This window comes from Monodon monoceros, unplaced genomic scaffold (genome assembly GCF_005190385.1).
Source record: "Monodon monoceros isolate NGI ecotype Baffin Bay Population unplaced genomic scaffold, NGI_Narwhal_1 Super_Scaffold_22, whole genome shotgun sequence".
NCBI classification, from domain to species: domain Eukaryota; kingdom Metazoa; phylum Chordata; class Mammalia; order Artiodactyla; family Monodontidae; genus Monodon; species Monodon monoceros.
The window spans coordinates 46,898,972-46,918,306 of NW_021703779.1; the positions used below are offsets into that span (position 1 = coordinate 46,898,972).

Consider the following 19,335-nt stretch of genomic DNA (forward strand, 5'->3'; position numbering starts at 1 on the left):
ATGATGAAAAATCTGAAAGTGAAATTAAGAAAACACTCCCATTTACCATTGCAACAAAATAATAAAATACCAGGGAATAAACCTACCTAAGGAGACAAAAGACCTGTATGCAGAAAATTATAAGACACTGATGAAAGAAATTAAAGATGATACAAATAGATGGAGAGATATACCATGTTCTTGGATTGGAAGAATCAACATTGTGAAAATGACTCTACTCCCCAAAGCAATCTATAGATTCAATGTAATCCCTATCAAACTACCACTGGCATTTTTCACAGAACTAGAAAAAAAAATTTCACAATTTGTATAGAAACACAAAAGACCCCGAATAGCCAAAGCAATCTTAAGAACGAAAAACGGAGCTGGAGGAATCAGGCCCCTTGACTTCAGACTATACTACAAAGCTACAGTAATCAAGACAGTATGGTACTGGCACAAAAACAGAAAGATAGATCAATGGAACAGGATAGAAAGCCCAGAGATAAACCCACGCACATACGGTCACCTTATCTTTGATAAAGGTGGCAGGAATATACAGTGGAGAAAGGACAGTCTCTTCAATAAGTGGTGCTGGGAAAACTGGACAGGTACATGTAAAAGTATGAGATTAGATCACTCCCTAACACCATACACAAAAATAAGCTCAAAATGGATTGAAGACCTAAATGTAAGGCCAGAAACTATCAAACTCTTAGAGGAAAACATAGGCAGAACACTGTATGACATAAACCACTGCCAAATCCTTTTTAACCCACCTCCTAGAGAAATGGAAATAAAAACAAAAATAAACAAATGGGACCTAATGAAACTTCAAAGCTTTTGCACAGCAAAGGAAACCATAAACAAGACCAAAAGACAACCCTCAGAATGGGAGAAAATATTTGCAAAGGAAGCAACTGACAAAGGATTAATCTCCAAAATTTACAAGCAGCTCATGCAGCTCAATAACAAAAAAGCAAACAACCCAATCCAAAAATGGGCAGAAGACCTAAATAGACATTTCTCCAAAGAAGATATACAGAATGCCAACAAACACATGAAAGAATGCTCAACATCATTACTCATTAGAGAAATGCAAATCAAAACTACAATGAGATATCATCTCACACCAGTCAGAATGGCCATCATCAAAAAATCTAGAAACAATAAATGCTGGAGAGGGTGTGGAGAAAATGAAACACTCCTGCACTGCTGGTGGGAATGTGAATTGGTTCAGCCACTATGGAGAACAGTATGGAGGTTCCTTAAAAAACTACAAATAGAATTACCATATGACCCAGCAATCCCACTACTGGGCATATACTCTGAGAAAACAATAATTCAAAAAGAGTCATGTACCAAAATGTTCATTGCAGCTCTATTTACAATAGCCCGGAGATGGAAACAGCCTAAGCGCCCATCATCGGATGAATGGATAAAGAAGATGTGGCACATATATACAATGGAATATTACTCAGCCATAAAAAGAAATGAAATTGAGCTATTTGTAATGAGATGGATAGACCTAGAGTCTGTCATACAGAGTGAAGTAAGTCAGAAAGAAAAAGACAAATGCCGTATGCTAACACATATATATGGAATTTAAGGGAAAAAAAATGTCATGAAGAACCTAGGGGTAAGACAGGAATAAAGACGCAGACCTACTGGAGAACGGACTTGAGGATATGGGGAGGGGGAAGGGTGAGCTTTGACAGGGCGAGAGAGAGTCATGGACATATACACACTAACAAACGTAGTAAGGTAGATAGCTAGGGGGAAGCAGCTGCAAGGCACAGGGATATTAGCTCGGTGCTTTGTGACAGCCTGGAGGGGTGGGATAGGGAGAGTGGGAGGGAGGGAGACGCAAGAGGGAAGACATATGGGAACATATCTATATGTATAACTGATTCACTTTGTTATAAAGCAGAAACTAACACACCATTGTAAAGCAATTATACCCCAATAAAGATGTTTAAAAAGAAAAAAAAAAACAAACTACAAATAGAATTACCATATGACCCAGCAATCCCACTACTGGGCATATACCCTGAGAAAACCAAAATTCAAAAAGAGTCATGTACCAAAATGTTCATTGTAGCTCTATTTACAATAGCCCGGAGATGGAAACAACCTAAGTGCCCATCATCGGATGAATGGATAAAGAAGATGTGGCACATATATACAATGGAATATTACTCAGCCTTAAAAATAAACGAAATTGAGTTATTTGTAATGTGATGGATAGACCTAGAGTCTGTCATACAGAGTGAAGTAAGTCAGAAAGAAAAAGACAAATACCGTATGCTAACACATATATATGGAATTTAAGAAAAAAAATGTCATGAAGAACCTAGGGGTAAAACAGGAATAAAGACGCAGACCTACTGGAGAACGGACTTGAGGATATGGGGAGGGGGAAGGGTGAGCTTTGACAGGGCGAGAGAGAGTCATGGACATATACACACTAACAAACGTAGTAAGGTAGATAGCTAGGGGGAAGCAGCCGCATGGCACAGGGATATTAGCTCGGTGCTTTGTGACAGCCTGGAGGGGTGGGATAGGGAGAGTGGGAGGGAGGGAGACGCAAGAGGGATGACATATGGGAACATATGTATATATATAACCGATTCACTTTGTTATAAAGCAGAAACTTACACACCATTGTAAAGCAATTATACCCCAATAAAGATGTTAAAGAAAAAAAAAACCAAAAAACTTTCTGTGTCACAAAGGACACGATAAGCTAATTAGGACACACTGGTAGAAAGTAATTGCAATACACTTAACAAAGGATTAGTATCAGAATGTATAAAGAAAACAAAGAAAGAAAGAGAAAGACCTCAACAGGCAAATGGGCAAAGAATATAAATGGTATTTTCAAAGAAGAAAAATGAGTATTCAATAAACAAATGAAGACATAAACAACTATCGTATAACCATACAGCTGAATACTATACAATAAAAAAAATAAGCAACTACTGATACATGCAACAACATAAATGGATCTCAAGTTAATCTTAAAAGGTTACATATCATATGATTCTATTTATGTAACATTCTTGAAATGATGGTGATGGAGAACAGATCAGTGATTGCCAGGGGTTAGAGGTAGGGGGAGGGTGTGACTATAAGTGCACAGCTCAAAGCAGTTTTTTAGGTGATGGATCTGTTCTGCATCCTGATGGTGGTGATTGTTATATACAAATATATACATGAAATAAATTCATAGAACTACAGATACACACAAAATAAGTGAGGGCATGTGAAATCCAAACAAGGTAGTTAACAGTATCATACCATTGTCAATTTCCTGGTTTTGATGATTGTACTATGGTAATATAAGATGTTAATACTGGGGAAAGCTGAGAGAAGGGTACGCAGGAACTCTCTGTACAATTTTGGCAACCTCTATGTGACTCTAAAATCATTTCAAAATAAAAATGTAAAAATAAATAAATGTATGAAGACATGCTCAACATTTCTAGTAATCAAGGGAATAGAAATTCAAATAATACATTATTTTTCACTTACCAGCCTAGCAAAAAATATCTGGTATTATCAAATATTGACAGTAAGACTGTACCACTGGCTGATGAGAATTTAAATTGGTCCAGTCCCTTGGGAAAGTAATGTGGCAATATATATTAAAGTAAAAAAATGTATAGAACTTATGGTCCAGTAATTTTGCCCGTGTCTCCTGTAGCATGATCTACTTTGTTTTTTTTTTTTTTTTTTTTTTTTTTTGCGGTACGTGGGCCTCTCACTGCTGTGGCCTCTCCCGTTGCGGAGCACAGGCTCCGGACGCGCAGGCTCAGCGGCCACGGCTCACGGACCCAGCCACTCCGTGGCATGTGGGATCTCCCCGGACTGGGGCACGAACCCGTGTCCCCTGCATCGGCAGGCGGACTCTCAACCACTGAGCCACCAGGGAAGCCCTACTTTGTTCATTTTAACACTAGTTAAAACAGTGAAAAACTGGAAACAGCCAAATTGTCCAGTGGTAGGAGGAATAGCTAAATAAACTGCAGTGTAGTCTTACTATGGAATACTATGGGGCAATTAAATAAAATCAAGTATATCTATATGTAATAACATAGATATATTTCCAGAACACATAACTGAGTAAAAAATTTACAAAGTGACACATAGGGTAGGATCTCTTTTATGCGCTTAAAGTAATAAAACAAACCAGAAAATAATGCTATATTTGGGCTAAGGGTACATATCTATGCATGTAAGTACACCAAAAAAGATCTAGAATGAAACACACCAAACTAATAACAGAAAGGACAAGGACAAAGAGAGGGGCGGGGTTAAATGAGATTTCTCGGCATTGTTTTAAATTTTTTACCAGGAATTTATATTGGCATACTACTTATGTAATTAAAGTAAGTAGAAAAAAATTTTTAAGAAAATATGATGCAAATATTGTGGTTGAGAATCAAAGTGATATTCAAACACTGTGATGAGTAGGGATGCAACTGCATACAAAATGCTGAGGTTTCATATTTATCTCCAGGAGCTGAAAATTGAAACCATCTAAACAGATGTTTGATTAGACCACAATGTCAACTGAAAAGGAACCAATCTCAACCACCAAAGTACTAATGTACTAGTACTAACACATCACACTACAAGAGGTAAGAAAGGCTAACCTCAGCAGTAGATAAAAATTGGATAAGTGGTTTTCCATATTATTTGATAAAACAATCAAAACCACAATTGGCACATCTGAACTCATGATTCACTTCCCGTCTCTTATATACCCTTGTTCATTGATACATGGGGAAATAAAATGGAGAAATAAGAACAAATCTTTGGTAAATGGAATATAATCTATAAAAAATTGAATCACTATGTTGTACACCTGAAACTAATATTGTAAATCAACTATACTTCAATGTAAAAAAGAAGACAAAGTAGATTTAACCAGCTATGCATATTGTGAAATGTATCAAAGTCTTATTTGTTCAAATATCACAATTTTTAAAATTAATATAGAAAATAGAAGACAGATCTTAGGTTGTCCACAAACACAAGTTCATTATAAATTTGTAAGTCCTGATTAGGCAACAAGAATGATAAAGATCAACAAAGAATCCTCTCCCATTGAGAGCAGGCTGATAGAGATATCTACAGTCATTCTTATTGATTATTCAACAAACATATAACAAGCACCTGTTGTAACAAACACTGTGCTAGGTGCTAGGAATACAGAGACAAACTGGGTACAGATCTCTGCCGCAAAGAATTTCAGTTTTATTGGGAGAAAGACACAAAATATAAGTACAGCTTGCTATTTGACCAGGATGAAGATCCCTCTCCCCTGTGCCTTGGCAATAAAAAACCCCCCAAATCAGAAATTCATTCCATCCCTTTGTCATCAACTCTTAGAGGTTTACGGATGGGCATATAGTGGTTACCTCAATTAAGTGAGAGGTGATATTTTGCAGTGATAAAATATTAGGAAAGAGAGGTTATACTTCTGGTAATGGTCCCATAAGACCAAACCCCACACACAGAGATATCAACAAAAAGTGCTGGACAAATGTAAAAAAACAACTGTCTGAAAGCATAAGACAGCAATCAAAAGCAGGTAGAAACTGGTAGGAAGGCAACACTTGGAAGAAAGGAAGGATAGTAGATGAGTTTGCTATTTTTATGGCTTTTCATCTGGGGGCAAGCCCCATAGCAGCTAAAACTCAGAAGAAAACCCACATTCTTACAAGACTGAAGAGACAGAGGAAGGTGACTGGTAGTATAGAGGCTTCAAGACCCAAGAAGCTCCTGGTGCTTCACCATGCAACAGAAAAAGATCCAGGCCATGAGTCTCCTGACCCTTCACCCAATGGCAGAAGGCAACTGAGGGCATTATGTCTCAGCCCTCTACCCAATGGCAGAGAGCCATGCAGACCCCACAACTCCTGACCTTCTACTCAACAGTAAACAGTGGCCAGGTAAGTACTTCCGTACCCCAGTGGCACTGGCAGAGATCGAGTATTAAGGGTACCAGCATCAGATGGCCAGGAAAGAGGCCAGGGAAAATGCTCTCTGTCCTATGGGTCCAGTATCCTCCACTCCCCAAATCTAACACTTGGTAGCCCAAAGAAGCACCTTCCACTCCTGCAGGTAGCACCGATGGAAACCCAGCAAGAGCTCGAACAGAGCCAGAAGACCAAGCAGACCAGAATAGCATTACAAGAGTTCAGAAAACTAAATTATCATTGGAACTACATACAGCCCGCAAAAGTAGGGTAGAATCTACAAGCTAAACTTAACAGGGCAAGTGCCTACTAAAATAGAAGATTTAAATATGATCAGGACAACGTATATATACTACCGAACGTAAAATAGTTGGCTGGTGGGAAGCAGCAGCATAGCACTTAAGTCTTAGGACTTAAGTCTGCCATTTTATTTTTAAAAAATATTTATTTATTTTATTTTTGGTTGTGTTGGGTCTTAGTTGCGGCACACAGGATCTTTTGCTGTGGTGTGCGGGCTTCTCTAGTTGTGGTGTGCCAGCTCCCGGGTGCGTGGGCCCTCTAGTTGCCCTGCCACATGTGGGATCTTAGTTCCCTGACCAGGGATCGAACCTGTGTCCCCTGCATTGGAAGGCGGATTCATAACCACTGGACCACCAGGGAAGTCCCAAGTCTGCCATTTTAGTGTTTGCTTTTTCCCTATGGTTGTCTTTCCTCTGTTTCTCTTTTCTTGCCTTCCTGTGGGTTACTTGCAAATTTTTTAAGATTCCTTCTTGTTTTATGTATACTGTTTTGAGTATATTGGGCTGTAAGTTTACTTAGTGGTTGCTCTCTCTCTCTCTTTCTCTATGTTTATCCCTGGTTGTCCAGTGGTTAGGACTCCAAGCTTTCACTGCCAAGGGCCTGGGTTCAATCCCTGGTTGGGGAACTAAGATCCCACAAGCTGTATAGCATGCAGCCAAAAAGAAACAAATAAATAAAAATTAAAAAAACATAGAACAGGATAAATTAATCTATGGTGAAAAAAAATCAACAGTGGTCAACTCTGGTGGGGTGGGGGGGGCACTGACTGGGAAGGGGCATGAAGGAACTTTCTGTAGTAATGGCAATATTCTTTATTATGTGGGCAAGCTAGAGCCTACGGGCCAAATCTGGTGCACCAACCATTTTTGTGAATGAAGTTGTATTGGAACACAGCCATGCCAAATATTTTACATATTGTCTATGGCTGTTTTCATGCATGCAATAGCAGAGTTGAGTAAATGCAACAGAGACTACATAGCCCACAAAGCCTAAAATAGTTACTATCTAGACCTTTGCCAACATCTGTTTTATATTTTGATAACGGTTTGGGTTACACAGGTGTAAGCATTTGTCAAAACTCACTGAATTATGATCTGTGCATTTTACAGAACATAAATTTAAACTAAAAAAAATATAAACAAATACTGAGTTCTAGTCAACGATATGCATGCTTAAGTGTTAATGGATGAAGTGTACTAATATCAGCAACTTTAATTTTGAAATGACCAGAAAAATAAGATGGACTAATAAATGGATAAAGGGGTGGATAGATATGTGATAGAGCAAATACAGCAGAAGTTAACTGCAGAATCTAGTTGGTAGGTATATGGGTGTTCACTTATTTTTTATCAACTTTTCTGTAACTTTGAAATTTTTCTTAATAAAATGTTGGGGGAAACTACTGGGCATATGCCCTGAGAAAACCATAATTCAGAAAGAGTCATGTACTACAATGTTCACTGCAGCTCTATTTACAATAGCCAGGACATGGAAGCAACCTAAGTGTCCATCAACAGATGAATGGATAAAGAAGATGTGGCACATATATACAATGGAATATTACTCAGCCATAAAAAGAAACGAAATTGAGTTATTTGTAATGAGATGGATAGACCTAGAGTCTGTCATACAGAGTGAAGTAAGTCAGAAAGAGAAAAACAAATACCGTATGCTAACACATATATATGGAATCTAAAAGAAAAAAAATGGTTCTGAAGAACCTAGGGGCACAACAGGAATAAAGACGCCAATGTAGAGAATGGACTTGAGGACACGGGTAGTGGGAAGGGTAAGCTGGGATGAAGTGAGAGAGTGGCATGGACATATATACACTACCAAATGTAAAATAGATAGCTAGTGGGAAGCAGCTGCGTAGCACAGGGAGATCAGCTCGGTGCTTTGTGACCACCTAGAGGAGTGGGATAGGGAGGGTGGGAGGGAGACGCAAGAGGGAGGAGATATGTGGATATATGTATATGTATAGCTGATTCACTTTGTTATAAAGCAGAAACTAACACACCATTGTAAAGCAATTATACTCCAATAAAGATGTTAAAAAATAAATTAATAATAATAATAAAAGAAAATGTGGTATAGATATACAATGGAATATTACTCAGCCATAAAAAATGTTGGGGGAAATTTTTTTAATTAGGAAAGGAAAGTATACAACACTTGCCCACAGAAATGAACATTCCATTCTGAAATACCTTGTTAAGAAATTTATTCTAAAGAAATAAATCCCCAATAGCATGCTTTGTCTGAAGAAACTTCAACTCTAAAGATCTTTATTAATCCTTGATCATTCCTGTTAGAAGTCAGAGTGCACACATCAGGATTCATTATAATTTATGCCCTTGATGAAGAGGGAATTTTATAAAACACAATACTTGAGATCATAGCTGTTTGGAATAGTAATATCACCACTAAAATACTCTTCCTGCATAGCACACCTATTATCTAAGGACCTCACACATTTTATTAGCCAAACTCAATAAATTCAGAGTCTTTAGAGATACCTGAAGCAGAACAGAAGAGAAAAAAATAAACTGGATTCTCAGTTCCTTCCTTTAATTAATTCAATCAATCCCCTGAGTTAATTATATCTCACTGAAGTCAACATGCTCTTTTTCTCAAATTTTGGCAGGGAGGATAGCTATCTTACAAAGAGGACGAATGGTGTATAATGATTAAGGGCACAACCTCTGCAGCCAGGTAGTCTGGGTTCAAATCCTGGCCCTCCCGTATGACACTGGGAAAGTTATTTAACCTCTCTGAACCTCAGTTACCCCTAATGACAGCTACTATTCATAGGGTTGTTGTGAGGATAGTGCACATAAAGCCATTAGAATAGTATTTAGCACCTAAGAATCACTCAATAGTGTTCACTATTATCATCTCATAAAGGCAAATGCTTTATTATAAATGTAGAACAATAAGATAGCCATAGGCTTGTAACATACTAGGACTAACAGGCCTTCTTGCTGTTCTTTGAACATCCCAGACCCACTCCTCCCTCAAAGCCCTTGCACTGGTTATTCCCTCTACCTGAAATGTGCGCTATGGACTCTCTCATCTCCTTCAAGTGTGTGCTCAATTGTCAACCTTCTCAATGAGGCCTACCCTGATCTCCACCTTATTTAGAATTGCAACCCACTTTCCTCCTTACCCTGCTCCACGTTTCCCCCAATCTCCCTGTACTGTATTATATAATTTACTTTTTATACTATTATGGTTAGTGACAGTCTACCCACATTAGGCAACAAAACTCAATGACAGAAGGGATTTTTGTCTTTTATTCACTGATATATCCCAAGTAGGTGCTCAAATATTTTTTGTTAGCATCATCTAGTCTACCCCTTCACTTTACAGATGAGGAAACTCCAAAAAGACTCGAATCAAAGCTACCCAGTGAGTAAGGAAAAAAGGCAGGAACAAGGACTGTGACTTCCAGTCTGGTGCCATTTCTACTATAGCTCACTATCTCCTTGACCCTTGAACATTACAGAAAATTCACAGTCATCTATATTTTCCCCCCAGGAGGATTTGCCTTTGGAATTTCTTGGCCTTGCAAATACTGCTGTGTCTGTAACACAGAAATGCTCTGAGAGGCAGTAGAAGCCTGTACTGGAATACTAAGTGGCGACAGATGAACAGAAGATGGCTGATTTGTAAGGGCTATCCCAGAGCTTGGATGAGGGTCTGGTGTTGTCATTGTGTTTCTGATGACCCACAAACAAGCGCTAAGCTAGAAGATGACTGCCACTGTGGCTGGACAGAAGACTGCTGCTGAATGCATGCTGGCTGGTGCTGTGCTAGGTTTCATTGCAGGGGAAAGGTTTGACTGCTGTCTAATGCCTGAAGCACTTGAGGCTGCTCTAAAGGCTGTATTACGTATTGTTCCATTGCCGCTAGTTGCAACTGTTCTTGCAAAGGAGGTGTAATCTGGACCATGTTTGTAATGGCCTTTGGAATACCTGTAATGGCTGAATGTGGTTAGTTGCCTGTGAATGAGGTACCTGCTGCTGGAAAGCAGCATGTTGGCTATATAAAGACTGCTGTTGATTTATGGGACCTTCTTGAGTAGACAACTGATGGGTTTTCTGAGCTTGCCTATGAGATGAATGAGTCATCTGCTGATGATGAATGAAAGCTGAGTGAGAAACCTGGCTTGGTGTTACATGTGATTGGGAAAGCTGTGCAGAGAAGTGTGGGGGCTGGATCTGGGCCTCTGAGGAGGCCTGCTGAATGAAGGACATTTGTGCAGGGTGTTGAAGCTGTCCTTCCACAGCCATCTGAGATGTAACGCTGACTGGGCTTTTAGCTGCTGGTACCCAAAACTGACATCTGCTTAGGATAGAAATGCTGAATTCTGCACTTTAAATAAAGGCTCAATAGAATGTGTTTGTGTATCTAAGGTTAATGATAAATAATGTTAAATGTCTTATGTCTTTTGTTCCAAGGCTGAAGAACCTTGGGGTTGTGTTAAATAGGCTTGTTGCTCAGAAGTCTGTGCTACATAAAGTGGTAATAAGTATAAGCCCTGATCTGCTGAGTTTGTAATATGTACTTGCTTGCTATCAGAAGGGTTTACTGTGTATACTTGCTGGGTTATGAAGGCTGCCTGTTCAGTTGTCTGGATATAAACAGTGTGTCCTGAATAAGGGACATACTCAAGTGCCTGGTAAGCAGGCTGTTCCACAGGTTGCACAGGGTAAGCTGCTTGGATTATACATCCTGGCTGGTCTGGAAAAGGTGACCGAACCAGAGATTGCACTGTATAAACAGGCTGCCCCTAGGCCGGGACCAAATAAGAGGGCTGTGCCACAGGTGGGACTGGATAAGAAGAAGCATGTATAGAATAGGTTGGCTGTGATATCAGTGGTTGTACAGTGTAAAGAGGATGCTCTGGGGCTGGCAGTGAATAAACAGTCTGTGTTGGAGCCTTCATTGGGTAAGTGGCTGTGATGGGTAAGAAGCTTATTCCTGGGGAAGTATCACAAAGGGCAGCTACTCAGGAGCCTTCAATGGGAAAGATGGCAGTTCTGCAGGTGGTCCTGAATAAGTGTGTTGAACAGAATAAAATGGCTGTTCCAGAGACTGAATCACACTTTCAGTACTACCCTTTGACTGCTGCTGACTTACATGAGTTTCAGATTTTCATAGTACAATCCTGCTGAACATTTTTCTGTGGTGATGCCATAATCTTAGGTTGTAACATTAATGGCTACTGCTGAATAGAGGCTTGGAAACAAGGTTTCTTCAAACGCACAGTCTGGCTTTGTGGCACTGAAGAACCGGGAATTATAGACTCCTGATGTATCACTGAGTATGGCTGGGATACTGAATGTATCTTTTGTGAGAAGGGTGATGGGCTCCCGAATGCCCCCCAATGGAATTAGAAGGGAGCTGAGCTGTACCAGCAGCATTCTGTGCACTGCTCACACGTTGGGCAAAAGAATGATTCAACAAAGCTTGAGGGTGATTAACTGACAAGAAACTAGGAATTTGATTGGCATTTGGTAATTTGGTTAATGCCTGATTCCCATTTCTAGGGTCAGGCTCAAGTTGAAGACCAACTGTTGGATCCTGGGAAGTCATTTGTGAAGCAAGCAATATCTGAGGAGAAACTACAGAAAAGACTGGCTGTGGAACTCCAGTAACTGACAAGTCTAAAGTCATAGGTTGAGCTGAAATTTGTCCATCTGCTCCAAAGGTCAGCTATAGTTCCTAATGCTGGTGCAAGGAAAATTCAAATTATAAATGCATATACCATGGGAATTCCCTGGCGTCCACTGGTTAGGGCTTGGTGCTCTCGCTGCCAGGGGCCCAGGTTCAATCCCAGGTTGGGGAACTAAGATCCTGCAAGCTGCACAGTGAGGCCAAAAAAAATTTTTTTTATTAAAAAATAAAATAAATGCATATACCATGCTCATTTTAATGGTCCCAGACAGAATGATAGATAAAATAATGCTATGTTGTAAAAATTTCAGGGACTTCCCTGGTGGTGCAGTGGTTAAGAATCCACCTGCCAATGCAGGGGACACGGGTTCAATCCCTGGTCCGGGAAGATCCCACATGCCGTGGAGCAACTAAGCCCGTGTGCCACAACTACTGAGCCTGTGCTCTAGAGCCCACGCACCACAACTACTGAAGCCCACATGCCTGGAGCCCATGCTCCACAACAAGAGAAGCCACCTTATTGAGAAGCCCACGCACAATAACAAAGAGTAGCCCCCGTTCACCACAACTAGCGAAAGCCTGTGCACAGCAATGAAGACCCAAAGCAGCCAAAAAAAAATTTAAAAAAAATTTCAGAAGGTTATCAAAAAGGTGCTGGGTATAGCATTAGTCCTATAAAAATCCTAATACCATGAGTAAATGCTAATTGAATACACTAAGGGACTGAGACCAGTCCCCAGGCAACATATTGCTCATGGCTTCTCATTTATTGCACTTGCCACATAACTCATTCAAACCCTGGCAGAAATTCAGAGTAATTGAATCTGACACCTTCACACACCAGACAGTGGAAGTTCAAAAGGATTTCAATATCATAGTTAAAGGGAACAGAGAAGCTCTCTCAAGAGGAGAGGAGTGAGTTGGCTGAATACATATAGGCTGGCTGTAATAATTCCTAGAACTTGAACCACCACATTCATAAAAAGACCCCCACTGGTTAAAGTGCTTGCTTATGTGGATTCTATATATTAGGTGAAAAAGGCAGGCTATAAAATAGTATGTATGTGATATACATATGTATGTATAAACAAAGTTATATATGTATACATAGAAAAAAAAGACAAATCTAGAGTCTCTACCACCAAATGTAAACAATAATTTATTTCTAGCTGGAGACATAGTAGGTGATTTTCACTGTCTTCTTTATAACTTTATAGGCTTTATTTTAAATAGGTAAATAACACTTTCATAAAGTTTTTAAACTTCTTTTAAAAATTTTGGAAACACATTTCAAAATACACATACCTGTATATTTACATGGTTGAACCTAAGTTAATTTAAGCATCCATCCAACACACTTCGCATTATAGTCTTAAAAAGAGATAAATCCAACCACAACATAAGCTCAAGTATGAACATATACCGTATAAGCTACAAATACTAGCCAAACACCATGCACTGTCAACCATATCAGATTAAATATACCCCCAGCAGACTTTAAATGCATCTGGCATTTGTCAAGTACATGTATGTTTTCCCCTACAAGTCTGTGAGTTCTTCAGGGCAAGGACCATATTTTATCTCATTTTATATCCCCAGAGATGATAGTCATTAAAAGTTTGTTGATGAACTATGACTATATACCAATCTCTTAAAAGCAACAGATCACCAGCTGCTAACTAAATCACATACAGAGAATGCCTAGGAGCTCAGACCAACTCATTCCCAAAGAGAGAAGAGACACACAGGGGATGGCAGGGTTGAGGAAAGAAAATGGGATAACAAAGAAAAGCCCAACCATGTATCCAGAGTCCATCACCTAGGAAACCAGGATATAGTCTTGATATATGAACTCTCACAAAGACTGTGTACTCGTTGTCAGAAATGAGTACCATTGACTTTGAGAGTCTAAATGACAAAAACACTTATTTCTCCTACAGAAATAAACGTGAACCAAAAGAGTCAAGAATTTAGATGAAAGTGCTTAAAATTATAAGAGTCTATGAAATACTATTTCTACTTAACTACCAAAGACATCCCTCTACATTCAAACCAGGCTGGAAAAGTCCAATACAAAAAACAAACCATAAAAAGGGATCTGAGTCCTAAATAATTTTTTTTTAATTAATTTATTTATGTTTGGCTGTGCCGGGTCTTTGTTGCTGTGCGCGGGCTTTTCTCTAGTTGCGGTGAGTGGGGGCTACTCTTCGTTGCGACGCACGGGCTTCTCAGTGCAGTGGCTTCTCTTGTTGCAGAGCATGGGCTCTAGGTGCACGGGTGCGTGGGCTCTAGAGCACAGGCTCAGTAGTTGTGGCGCATGGGCTTAGGTGCTCCGCAGCATGTGGGATCTTCCCAGACCAGGGCTCTAACCCGTGTCTCCTGCATTGGCAGGTGGATTATTTTTTTTCTTTTTTTTTAAATTTACTTTATCTTTGGCTGCATTGGGTCTTTGTTGCTGCATGCAGGCTTTTCTCTAGCTGCGGCAAGCGGGGGCTACTCTTCGTTGCGGTATACGGGCTTCTCAGTGCAGTGGCTTCTCTTGTTGTGAAGCACAGGCTCCAGGCGCATGGGCTTCAGTAGCTGTGGTGCGCAGGTTCAGTAGTTGTGGCTCGTGGGCTCTAGAGCACAGGCTCAGTAGTTGTGGTGCATGGGCTTAGTTGCTCCACGGCATGTGGGATCTTCCTGGACCAGGGCTTGAACCTGTGTTCCCTGCATTGGCAGGAGGATTCTTAACCACTGTGCCACCAGGGAAGCCCTGGCAGGTGGATTCTTAACCACTGCACCACCAGGGAAGTCCCCTAAATAAACTTTTTTATCCGTATATGGAGTTCTCAGTTTCTCTTCCAATTATACAAGCAGTGTCTCAAGATTCTAGTTACACAATGTTAGACACATCCTCAAGAAGAATGTCTTAAGTGAAGGAAAGTATAAACAACTTTTTGCTTTCAGTGACTTTTATATAAACTAGGATGAATTTATGAAAGAGAGCCTTTGCCTGTCAGAAAACCTAGGCAGTGTTAAATAAGTTTAACTGAATACGGAGCCTCTAAAATGTATCTTACCTTTACCTGTGAGACCTTTGGGACACTTAATGGCAAAAACTGGAGTTGTGAGACAAGCGGAGGTCCAAGGACATGTACAGGCAGAACAGTGGACTGACCTTGAAGCAAAGGCAAAATTTGGGGCTGAGTCAGCTTTGGCTGCTTCTGCAACTGTTAAAAAAAAAATTAAAGATAAACTCTCCCATTTACAGTAAATATACTGATTATATATTTAAAATATATTTAACACTTCACCTCACCCCTGAAATCTGCTGGTAATGTCCCACTAGCTGCTGGGATGGATAAATTTTCCCTGGAACATTTATTTCAGCCTGTGGGTTGTTAGAAACCATTTGAGAGCCCATCATCTGGTCTGAGGAGTAGGCTATACTGGGCTGATTTGAAGTTTCTGAATGTATAACTGATCCAGCTCCTGCCTCAGACAAACTGTCACCTATGGCAAAGAAAACAAGTGATAGGTAGAAGGGAAAAACTTGAAACACAAGGTCCAAATAGCACAGGAAATGGTAAGTGTTTCTTTCATTTTTTTCTTTTTTACTCTGACAACCTTAAACAGCTTCAAATAAAATATGTACACTGCAGAATTAATAAAAAACCATCATGTAAACTCTCCATGTTGATACTGTGGTATAACTAAAATATTCTTAGTAAAGCAAAACTACAAACAGAGAATCACATAAAAGTCAACTCGATTTGCTGGCCATTTCATGCATATCCTAACTAATCTTTGTTTGCCATTAGGATTTCAGTAAAATCTAGGTAGCATATTCTCATTCTCCTAGAATCTGGCTAGAAAATAATACTGCCTTTATGGAACAACTGGTTATTACTACGAAAATACTGTGTCCTTCTAGAGAAGAGAATGCATTACAGCAGAAATATTAGAGAAACTGTGTTAATTTTATACTTGGGTCTAAAATACAAAAGTTCTTAAAGTCTAGAAAATTCCCTCTTGAAGAATAAATTCTATCTTTAGTTGCATATCTTCTTTACTAAAGGATTTACCGTGAGACCCTTAAAAATGGTAAAAAGGTTATAATCCTTATTCAACTAGTACCTTGGACAAGTCACTTAACAGAACAGTTTCTTAATTGTAAAATAAGGAAACTATCTGCCTTGCCTATTTCAGGGATTTTGTAAAAGGATTAATGAAATGATAGATAACAAAATGCTTTGAAACATACAAAAGTACTATTTAAAGATAAGGGAATACAATTACACATTTCCTTTTATAAATTATAACTGTGTTACTTGTAACAGAGGAGCAATGCCATTGTGGTTTTCTTTGCAGAAGCTGTTGTCGCACATGTTGATCAACTTCAGTTTCTTCACATTCAGCCCCGCTGTGCTGAGCAGGAGGAGGGGGCAAAGCTGTATTTTGGGGCTGAGGGAGTACATTCCCCACAGACTTGCACTGGGAGTCTCTGCGTTCTTCCAAACAGCCAGCTGACTTCTTCTCCCTTGTCTTCTTTATCAGGGCCACCCGGTCTCTAATGGACTTAGCAACAGCTTTGGAATCACTTTCATGGAAGAATCCTGACTTGACCTACAAACAAAACATAATAAGCAAACCACATCTTTAAGAGTTTTACTTTTACTTTTTACTAGCAGAGTTAGTTTCTGCCCCCAAATTCCAAATGCTATTAAATAACAGTTAATTTGTTTCTATGTTCTTTCTTAATCAGACATGCATAAATGCCAGAGCCTTTAGTAAGAAAAGCAACACTATTACCAAGCATTGTTGAAATAATTCTGGCTTTAAACAAAAACAAACAAATAGCTTGGTATTTCAGTACATGCAGTCTTATTACAGGTAATTTATGACTGCCATTAAGTTTTGTGAAACATTAAAAAGGTTTCCTCATTCAACAACAGTAAGTGTCTACAATGTGCCCAGTATTGGGCTCTGGAGACATATAAGTGCCTAAGCTGGTCCTTTGTCCTATATGCACACACAAGCTGGTGGTGAGAGAAGGATAAAAACAACATAAGGGGCTTCCCTGGTGGCGCAGTGGTTAAGAATCTGCCTGCCAAGGCAGGGGACATGGGTTTGAGCCCTGGTCCGGGAAGATCCCACATGCCGCGGAGCAACTAAGTCCGTGCACCACAACTACTGAGCCTGCACTCTAGAGCCCGTGAGCCACAACTACTGAGCCCACGTGCCACAACACGTGCCACAAGCCTGAGCACCTAGAGCCTGTGCTCTGCAACAAGAGAAGCCACCGCAATGAGAAGCCCATGCACCACAACGAAGAGTAGCCCCCGCTGGCCGCAACTAGAGAAAGCCCGTGCACGGCAACGAAGACCCAACACAGCCAAAAATAAATAAATAAAGTAAATAAAAATTTTAAAAAAACATAAAGTGAAATAAAAGGTAGAAATGAGCTGCTGCAAAAGCCCTAAAGGAGCACAAGCCTCTCTGGTGAAAGCAGAGAAAGTATCACAGAGGAAGGTAAAGTCTGACCTGGATTAAAACAAAACAAGGAACTTGCAGGCTATTGAGGGAGAGGTAGATGAAGTTCAGAGATCAACACTCTAGGCAGAGGAAGTATGCTTATGGCAAAGTGCTATATCTTACTAGGTGTTAGAAGAGTGACAGAAGTTAATGGCTTATTGTCTGAAAGGAACAGGGCTGAGTAACAGAGATAATGACTTGAGGAGGTGCCATGGCATATTATTCTCAGTCCTACAATCTGTTTTTTAAAGCATATCATGGGGGTCTGCAGACTCGGGGAAATTTCATCGTAGTTGAAAAATGATTAAAATGTTAGATGGAATCCATATATTTAATTTCACTCCCTCCCAAAGTTCAAAAAACACTCCCAGAGTAAATGGATTTTTAAGTCATAAACTCACAAGAATAGAAAGAATAAAGGCAACAGCAACAACAGACAATGTTTTGGACATTTGGGGATGTGGAAAACAAACAGATAATAACTGACCTAGTGGACCTGAAAAAGTGAACCAGGGAAAGCTGAAAATCATTCCCATTTATACTGAATAATACTCGTAACACACAGGAACTGGCAGTACCAGGTACTTACAGAACTGGGTAAAGTCAAAAGAGATGACTAAAATAAGGAAGACTAAGTGAAAGGGTTTTGAGAAGTAGTTAGATATTAGGTCCCTGTGCTCCACTCTCCAGTCCACACCTTTGGGTGATTGCTTCTTCCCTACCCGAGAAGTCTGTAATTTTGTTCTCTGGAGAGGGTAAAAGAGGATCATATCTGGACTAGGGAACACCAGGCACAGTTGAGGGTATGGCTACCATAACAAAAACAAGAAGATTAAATGACCATATGCATGCTGAACGCCATACACAGAAACCCCCAGCACTCTTCCCCACTTGGCTACCAAAATATCAGTAACCAGATCCTTACCCTCCAGGCAGGATATTGAAAGATGCTTCTCTGGAGAATCTGGCCAATCCAAGAAGAAAGACCCACAACTATTTATGTCAAAGATTCCCCAATTATTGTCCCACCTAGAAACTTGAGAGTAGAGGTTAACACGTCTGACATAAGCAATCATACCATCCAATCAGCTTGTTAGTCCCTGTCATAGGCAAAATCATGGCCCCTCAAAGATGTCCCATCCTAATCCTCAAACCTGTGAATATGATGAGATAGCACTCCCATTATTGAGCTATACACAATTGACCTTAAGATAGAAAGATCTGGGTGAGCCTTTTACCAGCTAGTGAAGGATTAAACTTGCCATTCCTGACTTTGAAGATGGAGTGGGGGCATGTGAAAGGACTGAAGAACAGTCTCTAGGAGCTGAGAGTGACCCCCAGCTAACAGCCAGAAAGGAAATGAAGACCTTAGTCTTACAACTGCATGGAACTAAACTCTGTCAACAACCTGGTTGAGCCCAAAAGCAGATTCTCTCCCAGAGCCTCCAGCTAAGAGTCCAGGCCACCAAACCTTGATTTCAGCCTGTGAGACTCTAAGCAGAGAATCCAGTAAAGCCTACCAGGACTTCTGACCCACAGAACTGAAATAATAAAAGGGTGTTGTTTTAGCCCACTAAATCTGTGGTAACTTGCTATACAGCAATAGAAAACTAATAGTCTCCTACTATTGATCATGAGCAGCCAGCCAAGAATAACCAGAAATATGAGAAAAGCCTCTAACAAGAAGATGGAGCACAAAACCAACAAAAAACCCCAGCAACTTGGAGAAAAGATACTATGCAGGGAGAAAAAAAGTTTCAAAAACACTCTCTTCACTAAAATTACAGAGAGGTGCCATAATATCGCATCCACAAAACAAAGAACAAGACGTTTACTCTAAAAAAGGAACAGACCAAAAAAAAAAAAAAAG

At 39.9% G+C, this 19,335-nt stretch overlaps 1 protein-coding gene across 1 annotated transcript in view; it reads right to left on the reverse strand.

Annotated features, from left to right (window-relative positions):
• The window catches only part of WNK3 (WNK lysine deficient protein kinase 3), a 160,500-nt gene that overhangs the window by 69,919 nt on the left and 71,246 nt on the right, over positions 1–19,335 (reverse strand). Inside the window, exons 7-9 of the mRNA XM_029240178.1 lie at positions 16,262–16,556; positions 15,250–15,443; positions 15,011–15,160 (exon numbers count right to left, since the gene is read on the reverse strand). Coding sequence (XP_029096011.1) covers positions 15,011–15,160; positions 15,250–15,443; positions 16,262–16,556 — 639 coding nt within the window. The remainder of the gene's footprint in view (positions 1–15,010; positions 15,161–15,249; positions 15,444–16,261; positions 16,557–19,335) is intronic.